The sequence below is a fragment of the Cupressus sempervirens genome, chromosome 10 (genome assembly GCF_028749045.1).
Source record: "Cupressus sempervirens isolate cs-2001-9-10 chromosome 10, ASM2874904v1, whole genome shotgun sequence".
NCBI lineage: Eukaryota > Viridiplantae > Streptophyta > Pinopsida > Cupressales > Cupressaceae > Cupressus > Cupressus sempervirens.
Window position 1 is genome coordinate 50,172,116 of NC_143127.1, and position 10,068 is coordinate 50,182,183.

At 36.2% G+C, this 10,068-nt stretch overlaps 2 protein-coding genes across 7 annotated transcripts; both read right to left on the reverse strand.

Moving 5' to 3' along the window:
- Positions 1 to 2,627: 2,627 nt before the first annotated feature.
- On the reverse strand, positions 2,628 to 6,345 carry LOC149532510 (protein STICHEL-like 4). Of its 6 annotated transcripts, XM_089806612.1 has the most exons (4): positions 6,117 to 6,345; positions 4,637 to 5,393; positions 3,769 to 3,988; positions 2,628 to 3,413 (listed from the first exon to the last, which is right to left on the reverse strand). In XM_089806612.1, the coding sequence occupies exons 3-4, from the start codon at positions 3,799 to 3,801 to the stop codon at positions 3,078 to 3,080; spliced, it is 369 nt and encodes a 122-aa protein (XP_089662738.1). In that variant the 5' UTR covers positions 3,802 to 3,988; positions 4,637 to 5,393; positions 6,117 to 6,345; the 3' UTR covers positions 2,628 to 3,077. The 6 variants fall into 6 exon arrangements, 4 of the variants coding, with proteins under 4 accessions (XP_089662738.1, XP_089662739.1, XP_089662740.1 ...); XR_016357800.1 differs by lacking the exon at positions 6,117 to 6,345 and having other exon boundaries at positions 2,628 to 3,574; positions 4,637 to 6,102; XR_016357799.1 differs by lacking the exon at positions 6,117 to 6,345 and having other exon boundaries at positions 2,628 to 3,691; positions 4,637 to 6,100.
- A 392-nt stretch (positions 6,346 to 6,737) lies between these two features.
- LOC149532511 (uncharacterized) lies at positions 6,738 to 7,635 on the reverse strand. The gene has a single exon (XM_089806641.1). It carries the CDS (start codon positions 7,366 to 7,368, stop codon positions 6,967 to 6,969), a length of 402 nt encoding a protein of 133 aa, XP_089662767.1. The 5' UTR covers positions 7,369 to 7,635; the 3' UTR covers positions 6,738 to 6,966.
- Positions 7,636 to 10,068: the final 2,433 nt, after the last annotated feature.

The window sequence follows — 10,068 nt, forward strand, 5'->3', positions numbered from 1 at the left end:
AAATAGTCGAGTGCATAATGTGTTTCATGTGTCAAGGCTTAAGAAAGCCATCGGACAAAGAGTTGTGCCTTCGGCAGAATTACCACCATTAGATGAGGAGGGGAAGCTTGTATTAATTCCTGAGTCTATTATGAATACTAGGGAAAGGACTCTACGAAGCAGGTTGATTAAAGAATATTTAGTCAAATGGAAATATCTGCCAGAGGAAGATGCTACTTGGGAGAGTGAGCAGGTGCTACAGCAAACAGGACTAAGATTGATTGAGGGCAAGCATTTTTCAAGGAGGGCAGACCTGTAATGTTCCCATGTTTTAGCCTTCACGTTCTCCAAAGTCTAAGTGGAGGATAAGAAAATTAAAGTCATTCAATTAAAATTAAAAGGTGACTTTGTATTAATAGCTTCTAGGGTTTGTATTAATTATTGGAAGGACGAAAGCCTCTCGTGATTTAATTAATTATTGCGAGGGAGGAATTTCTAGGGTATGCATTAATTATTGGAAGGAGGAAGCTTCTAGCTCTTGCAATTAATTAATGTTTTAGTTCCTTCCAGAAGGATGAAGAAAAGGTTAAATAGGGATGAAAGTTTCATTGCTGAGCATCGACTGATTATGACTTGCATTTGATAAAAGTTTGGATGTGTGAATCACACTTCTGTTTTGGCAATAGAGGACGTTCATTCTCTGTTGTAACATTCTAGATGTCATTCCCTTAGGGTTTTTCCTTTGGAATACATCTCTTTGTACTTGATTGCAGCATTTTTAGAATTAATATAATTTCAGTAGTTGGTTCAGCTTTTGGGCATTCATGGGTGCCCATTACACCTTGTGACATTGTAGAGGGGCGAGAGCATCACTGATTCCTGAACTCCGATTTGGCTTGGACTTGATGGATTTAGTAGTCACTGTGGCAAAATTATTATAGCGTCGAGAATATTTATCAGAGACAGAATGATTTAAATATTTTCCTGAAGTGGAAGGATTTAAAGAATTTTCAAAGGTAGAGTGATCTAAATATTTTTCTAAAGCTAAATGATTTAAATATTTTCCTAAAGCATGATTTAGATTTCCCTGCAAGCCTTGAGAATTTCCAGAGCTCGAGTTAGTCCAAAAGCTGGATTGTGAATCCATCAAGTCCGTTCTCCAGGACTGTAGCTTCTCATTTAGCAAAATTTGATGTTCGTTGTGCGAATTGGATTTACTGTAAGAAAATAGCGAAACGGAATCGTTGCTCGAAGATCTCGACAAAGACATCAGAAGCAAACAGCCTTGGTGGCCTTGGTGGACCAGATTGTCTGCAGGGCAAGCATCTTAAAGCACCAAACAACCCCATGGAAACTTCCGCAGATTTTCTGGCCCATCTTTCCTGTTGCCCAGCGTAAGATTGCTAGAAAATCCAAACATTTTGATCAATGATTCTCAAGGAGTGAAGCCTATCGACTTAATTATAGAGCTGAACTATCTTACAAAAAGATTATAATTTTTTTATTATATAAAAAATATGACTTCTTTAAATATATATTTCAGAAATCGTATAATTCAAATATTATACTAGCTGAACTATTTTAAGAAAATATTATAATTGATTTATTAATTTAATAAGAGCTCTTACGAGAGCTTGAGTCCCTGCCTTTGGACTATTGATAATTTTTATGTAAAATGAAATCTAAATCATTTAATTATTCTATATGTGATCTGTTGACTAATGGAACTTTTGGTTGCAAAAATATAGAAAATTCTGTATGAAAATAAAGTTAAAATATTAAAATATAGAAAATTCGTTATTAAGACAGATTCTTTAGATATATGTGTGTATTTATAGTCTTGAGTCATAGATTTGTATAAATTAATTTTTCTATACTTTGGTATAGATTGGCTTCTTAATGAAAGTATATTTTTTAATTAATTTATTATAAAAAACTAATTAAATTATATTTTCTATTTAATAAAAAGAACTTTATTGTAATTTTTTTATTATAAGAACAATTTAAATATAAGAACCTATTCAAAATTTTACATACTACAAACTTGAAAGTGATTTTTAAGATTAATTGTCCTTCTATTTATATTCAAATAATTTTTTATTATACTTCATTATTAAAATCTGATGATGATTAGTTATAATTTATTATTAAAATCTAATGATTCATTTTAAATTTTAGCATAAAATATGTTCACTTTATATAAGTCTATTTTAAAAGTGCAGTTAGAAGGCTAAACCCATTTTACAAACAATTTATCATGAGATTTTGCCGGCGTATGTATATCAAAATGAATCTGCCAAAGGAAATATGCAGCAGAGGCTTTTCCACTTTGGCTTTTCGCTGATGGTTTCTGAATTCTAAATGGGCTATGGCACCTGTATTGCCTGAGCATAGGAAATGTTAGATGTGTTAGAGCCAGGAAAGAAAGAGATTATAGTTGATTACAATAGGCAAGCCTATGTCAATGAAAGCTCCTTTATGGTATGTAAAATTGGGTTTTGTGTACGGATCTGTACAATAATGCTGCTTTATGTGGAGAATGGCCGTGTCCATCCATCCGAACGTGGGTTAATGAGTTTGGCATAAAACTTACATAGTTGATCTGTAGATGGGCCAATGACTTTAACTCAAAAACTACATAGTTGATCTGTACATAGGTTAATGAATTTGACTCAAAAATTACACAATTGATTTGAACTCCGGTCAATGAGTTTGACTCAAAAACTATACAATTGATCCAAAGATGAATCAATGAATTTGACTCGAAAACTCCTGATAGCAATATCATAAAATCTTTCTTTTTCAATGATACTCAGATCATTGTTCAACATTATTTCATCTTCATATACTTTTGCAACCCTGAATTTATACCTTACACATAGTGCTTCTGTTTATGAGTACTATAATGGATATTCTAGGCTGTTTCTAAGATATATTCAATGGTGTTAATGGCAGGACAAGGCCATTAAAGGAATGCTTGAAGCATCCCCAACCTGCAACTCTTAAAAAGACATCATTCTGAGAACTCGTGTACCTTGGCACAACACAAGAGACACCAATTTTCTTTGACCTTGCAGCAAGTCCTCAAGAGTAGTAGACTAACTTGTTTTCAACACTCTTTTCCATATCTCCTCGACTGTGCAAGGGCTTAGAGGTCTAAGCTCCAGTTTTTCTTCTTCACTTGTGTAATTTTTTGATGGAGATGGCAATGGATAAATTTGTCCTTGAGTATCCTTGTTGTAGAAGGGATTAATTAAGCTCTCTGCTAATGAAGATTTTGTATCAAGTGATTCTACATTTCTGCTATCTTCTTCTTCAATTACCCTGGATCCGGTGGCTGAGAGAACTTTGAGTGGAGCTTCATAAACTTTCCAATGATCAATGTGATGAGCTATTTCCTCTTCATGAGCACCATCCATTTCATACACTTCCCTCTGGTTCGCATTATACAAGGCCATATTAGAATGAGTAATGTTTGTATCTGATCCAAACTGTAGAAGGGCAGCTGTGAGCCAAGAAACACACTCATTTGAGGGCTTCTGCTTTTGAAAGGATTTTCAGAGCTCGGCCTAACTCCTCTGTTTTATCCATTGATCTTGCACAATGTTATTGCAATACTAGTTATAAAAATGCACACTTGCCATTACCATTCACTCAATTGTTAAGCCGTTGATTTCATTCTAGTTGTCCAAAGCTATGCCCAAGGGAAAATCTATTTACAAAGAATTGTCTTGATTAGTCTATGTCTATTTGTGTTGCATGGAAGAAATTTTAAAAAGTGTCACTTACTGGAAGAGGTGCCAATAAAAAATTGGGTTTCATCTGCCTTTGAAGAAAGGCAATTACTAGCCAAAATACTTGTAACCAGAGTTGCTAGCTGAGAAACAAGGGCAAGTGGCTTGACTCCACACTCAATGATCCCTTTTGTGCATCTCACTGTATTTTCAACGTCAGCTGATAAGGCAACTTTGAATAAATCTAACAGTTTTTCGTCTAGCAACAAACCAATCTGCAAATTGAAATTTCAATCAGTGGCAATGTTCAAATGTAACGCAATTTATCAAAGATTCAAAACATATAAAAAAACAAATGAATGTGAAAATTATTTTCTATTAAAAATTCAAAATAGACTAGCACTAATATAAGATAAACATTCGAGCTACTAACTGTTTGCATTGGTATGTTATAATAGTTTAGTCAAGATTTAAATTTTGTCGAGATGAGGTGACTTAACTGATTAATAACTTTAGGCCAAAATCATTTACCCCTTATATAACACTTAAACTACAAAGATGTCAATAATATCCCACCTAGCCCGATGAAAACACTGGGCTCACTAAGAAAGTGGATGCAATCAAACTAATTTGTAATTTTTAGCCAGACAAATTATAGAATCGTATGCTTCTTCACCCTATAATCTAAACAAAATGGGTTCAATCAATTAATTTGTACCCTTTTTAATAATATGGACTATAGAATCATATTCTGCTTCTCCCTATAATCTCTCTCATGATAGAAGATAATAATTTTCAATTATGAAAGAAGTAAAGCATTAGGATTCAGTTTTTGAGCTACATATCCACTAAAAATGCTACACTAAGCTATGATTTTCTTTTTAATTTCTAATGGGCATTGAATATTTTATATAAATATGTACCATTTGCCGAACCCTTGAGAGGGTAACTTTTGAGGAAAGAAGGGGGTGAACTGCTCCAATGCTTTCTCTGCTTCCCACAAAAAACCACTTGCTCTGGCTCTAATTAAATGCAATGCTTCCTCTTCAATATTGATATTTTTTGCAACTACGATCATCTTAAGCCTATTCAACATATCTGTATCCCCAAGTTTCAGTACTACGAATATCCCAAAATTATAATAGCATTTCATCACCCGTGACTCCCGTCACCACCAGAGGACAACAACCCATGCCATGACATCATCTATAAGACAACAATGTTTACTCCAAAGCAAATGTACTAAATAAATTCAAAGGTATTAGGGTTTTATTACCAGATTCAGAAGGGAAATTCAAAGGTATTAGGGTTCTATTACCAGATTCAGAAGGGGAAAGGAAGAGTAATCGTAAATGCACTGAAGAAAATCAGAGATATTAGGGGTTTATTAGCAGATTCGAAAGCAGCAAAGCGTAATTATTAAATGCACTGAAGAAATTCAAAGATATTAGGGTTTAATTAGTAGATTCAAAAGGGGTGAACAATAATTGTAAAATGCCCTAGAGCCTTCTACTTCCCCATTTTCTAGATATGGATCTAACTTGAGACATCTCTGTGGGTCCTCTGAATAATTGAAAAGCTTTGTTTTCAAAGGAACAGTATATGTTTTAGAAGAAACCTGTGAGCACGTATGGGCTTTCCATGGTTGTTTTGTTTGGATCATCTGACAAAAAACCCCTGCTGCACAAAATGAATCAAACGACTTAGCACAAATGGCACCGACAGTGGGGAAGAATCACAAACCAAATCAGTAAACATGGTAACTAAAAAACAAATCGAAATCAAAGAGCAGGAAAATGGCAAAGGTTCACATAAACTGAAATTTCAGATACAGGTTTCTCAAGGACTGAATATAACATAGCCATAAATCGCAATAAGTCGCAATGACCATGAAGTTTTAAAAACCCAAATCAAAGACATAAATCCTCATTTAGCAAATTTGAAGGACGTTAGCAGCTTGGTTTATCAAACGCTAAAATGCGTCTTCATCTTTATTTCTCTTGTAAATAGCACTGTTCTTCGTCAATAAATGCGGTGACTCATTTATTTTGGTCGAGGCGAAAATCTAAGAATATCCGAACAAGGGTTCGTTTGGCAAACATTTGTAGGCAGATTAATCACAAGCAAAAATGCTCCGTTATTATATAGAAATGACTTTTTCTAGACAAAAGCCCAGTAGTTGAAAATCATTAACCCAACTCAAACCCTAATCATTTCAGCTCAAAAAATAATCAATATTTAGCTTTGAAAACCATAACAAAGACCAATGGTTTCATCAATTTGTAAATTGTTTAACAAAGAGCTGGCCAAATCTTACAAACCGGCACAGCAAATGCCGTCAGCGCTAAATAGATCACCATGCTCACTAACAATTGCGAGAAAACTAGTCAATAAGAGCAATACCTGAAAAAACAAATTCAATTCAGCTACACTACACCTGCTACGAAATCCTCTGAGATGATGAAAACCAAAGGCCCAACTTAGATTGCAGCAAAACAACAATCTTGCTTACACGAAACAAGGTAATGGTTAAAGCTTGGCCTGAATTTAATGAACCCATTTCTGCATCATTTGAAGGAAGCCAGGCCAACGATTTAATGCACCATTTAACCGTCATTATGAAAACAGTAAATGTTGAAGCATGTAAATCTGTCCTTAAAACCTCGACAGTTGTTTTGCATAGCGGCTGCTCCTTTTAAAATTTTTAATATACAAAAATTAATTAAACCACTAGGAAAATTTGGCTGACCAATAGAAAAAATCAAAGAATCAAATATAAATCAAAATTGTACATATGAAATGCTACAGACCATAGGATATCTGATTCTTTTCTAAAATTTGCATCCACTATTAATGTCTATATTTTTCATGTGAAAACATTAGTCTCTGCCTTTTTAAAGGCAAGGACTAACAAGCCAACACTTCTTTTGAAGAAATCGTCTAATGCATCATAATTCAATCGCCCCAAACAAGGCATTCTACCATTACAAAACAATAAATTTTTTCTGTCAAAATCATACAAAATGAATCAAGAAATTTCCCGACATCTGTTTATTATTAAAGAATGTTTTTGGTCCAAAACATGGGTGGAGATTACACGAGGACAAATGCCCGTGGATAAATGAAGGAAAGAAGTGATACAGAGACTCGACAAGCCCTGTCTCTGAACAAATGAATGAATGAAAGCTTCGCAGGCAAAAAGCTGCGAATCTGGTAAACACACCAGATAAATAATCCCAAATCAACCGTCTGATTAGACAAGAAAAACGGCGCCTCCGAGCAAAGAAGCTCCAACAATGGCAAATTTGTGTACGACAGAAGCAGAGTCCGCAGAGGAAGTGGCGCCATCTGACGATGGAACGGATGCAGGGGATTGGGCAGAAACAGAGGGTGACCCTGCAGGGGATGAATTTGTTGTGGGAGCAGAGACAGAGGAGGAAGGGGCAGGGGCTTCTGAAGATGGGGCAACTGCAGGGGAGGAGAGGGAGGACGATGGAGATGGTGTCGGTGTCTTTGCTGGGGTTGGAACCGGCGACGTTGTGGGCGATGCCGCCGGTGATTTTGCCGGAGAAGCTGCTGGAGCCTGCGCAGTGGAATGCCCCATCATCATCCCCAACACCAAAACAATGGCGAATACTGCACTGAATTTACCCATATCTTCTTCTTCTTCCTCTCTAGATCAAAAACAATCTAAAGCTTTAAAATGACTTGTGTTTCTGTTGCAAAGAAATGAGGTAAATGAAGAAACAAAGTGAAGCAGAGGAGTTAATTGTAGTTTGGGATGTCTGAGGGTTGTGAGGACAGCGCCGGGTATAAATATACAAATTTGGAGTGTGTTCGCTGTCATTTAAAGTGGGAATGGGAGACACCAACTCCACCGTCCAACAGCTGGCTTGACAACCGGGTCAGCATTTGTATGTGTCGCTGGCCTTTTTGTTTTTGACGACCTTACCAGCTATTTGGTACTCTTTCAAAATTTTACGCTACGCGTCGAGATTTACACTGCCTTGCTTCCGACTATTCCGAGCGACTCTGGTAACGATGTCAATCACACGCGGGGTATTTATAATTTAGACTGGATCAGTGTTAAAAGTAGCGATGATTGAGGGTGTGAAGAGAGGACTGGGTACATATAATTTAGACTGGATCCTGGTTTGATGAGGGAATACATTATGTTTTCCGAGTGATGTAATTTGCGTAACGAGCGGAGAAGGGTGGCTTAGCCTTTACTTGAGCCTCGTTTGGACTTAATCGCCATATGCCGCGTCACGCTTCTCGTCGGAGACATGATTTGACTCAAAATGACAGTGTAAATGATTTGGGAAAGTGTGAGCACATGCAAAATCCATTACGTCGACATTCAATATTATATCCACGATGGAAGAACATGTGAAAATCTAATCTTCTTTAATTTATTTATTATTATTATATTTTCATTAAAGTTCTTTTCTAACTGTCATTACAAATAAAATTTCATTAAAGAAATGTACGATTACATCTTATTTATTTCTCAATGACTCATGATTATTTGTAATGATGAATGATGTGTCTGTTCAAAGATATCCTTATGTATATATATATGTTCAGAGGTATCCTTCTCAGAGATCTATTGCACGGAGAAAATTTATCACAATAGGCACCTCAAGATATATATACATGTTCTGAAATATCTTGCTCAGGCACCTATTGCACTGAGAAAAATTATCACAATAGGCACCTCGAGAAGGATATCTTTCAGCTTATATATATAAGCTAGTAGGATTCACGACAGAAAATGAAAGACATCAATAGTAAATCAAATAATGGTAGATGGTAGATTAATAGGATATCCACATGATATATTAGATTAGTATCCACATGAAAAGAGAAAGGGTTGTATCTCTTTCTCCCTCCTCTCACTATATCTTAACCCTAATTTCCATCTATCTCTACCTCATATATCTCACCCTCCCCCCCCCTTCCTTATTTACCATCTCTCACCCTCTCTATATTTTGTCATTCCCATATTTCTATTACATCTCTCATCTCTCATATGTCTAACTCGCCCCCTTCTCTCTCTTCCTTATCTCCCTCACTCTCTCATTTCTCTTTGTTTACCTTATCTTTCCGCTCTTCCTTGTCTCCCTTTCTCCCATCTCCCTTCCCTTACTATATGTTTCCCCTAATTACCATCTATATCTCTAGCTCATGTATATCACTCTCTTTGCCTTCTCTATCTCCATTGTCTCTCTCTTTTTCATCCTCTCCCCCTTTTCTCAACCTCTCTATCTCATATCTCTCTACTCTGAATTAACCTCTTATGTAAGTACTCTCTCCCCTCCATACTATCAACATCAGTTTTCCTTCTCTCCATCTCTCTCGCACATATCCCTTCTTTCTCCATCTCTTCCTCCTTATTTACCCTCTATCTCTAGCTCGTGTCTTTCACCATCTGTCACATGTGTCCCTATGTAATTACTGTTAGAGTAAAAGGTTTATTATCTTCTACTTACTCTTAAGACTCCACTATTGGAGTATTGACTTTTGTTTGTTCATGAATGTGACATTTAATATTTGTTTTCTTTTATTAAATGTCACATTATCTCTTTAGGGTTTTCTTTTCGAGAATGGTTGATCTCCTTTTATTAGGATTGATCCCCTTGTATTTTGTAACACCTTTGGTTCATTTTGTCCTCTCTTGAATACAACTCTGAGCTTGAGAGCCACTCTTGTCTTCTTTGCTTCATTCTTCCATGTAATAAGTTATTTTCTTGTAGGTGATCGTTGTGGCTTCCGTGAAGTCGGGTTTTGCATCTATTTTGCACACCAACTTCTACATGGTATCAGGGCATTCCTACAGCTTCTTGTTTATGTTTGAAGTTTTCTTTAAAGCTTTCATATTGAAGGGTTTTAGATACCCTTTTCTGGGTTCTAAAGGGGCTCACTTTTTGGTGTATTTTGAGTCCAAAAAGACCTCACCATTGGATTCAGAAGCCCCAAAAACCCCTATTTCCATTTAAAGTTTGTACATTTTTGACAAAATTGTTGTTAGATTTTTTTTCTGTCTCTCTTTTTTCATTTTTTCGTGGATCTAAGGAGGGTTGAATTTTTGGAGCACTTTAAGCCCAAAAAGACCTCATCGTTGGATTTAGAGTGCTCAAAAACCCCCAATTTCCATATAAAATTTGTCTCATTTGGACACCATTGGCATTTGGATGCCCAGGCACGCCATACAAGGCAAGAAAAAAATCAAATTTGAATTTTTTTAAAGGCCGCCACGTGGATGCTTGCAGTTGGCCCCATAGATCCACCACCATCAACGACCCCACCCACTATTGGTAGCCCCAACATCGTCACCACCAGCAGCCTCATCGCA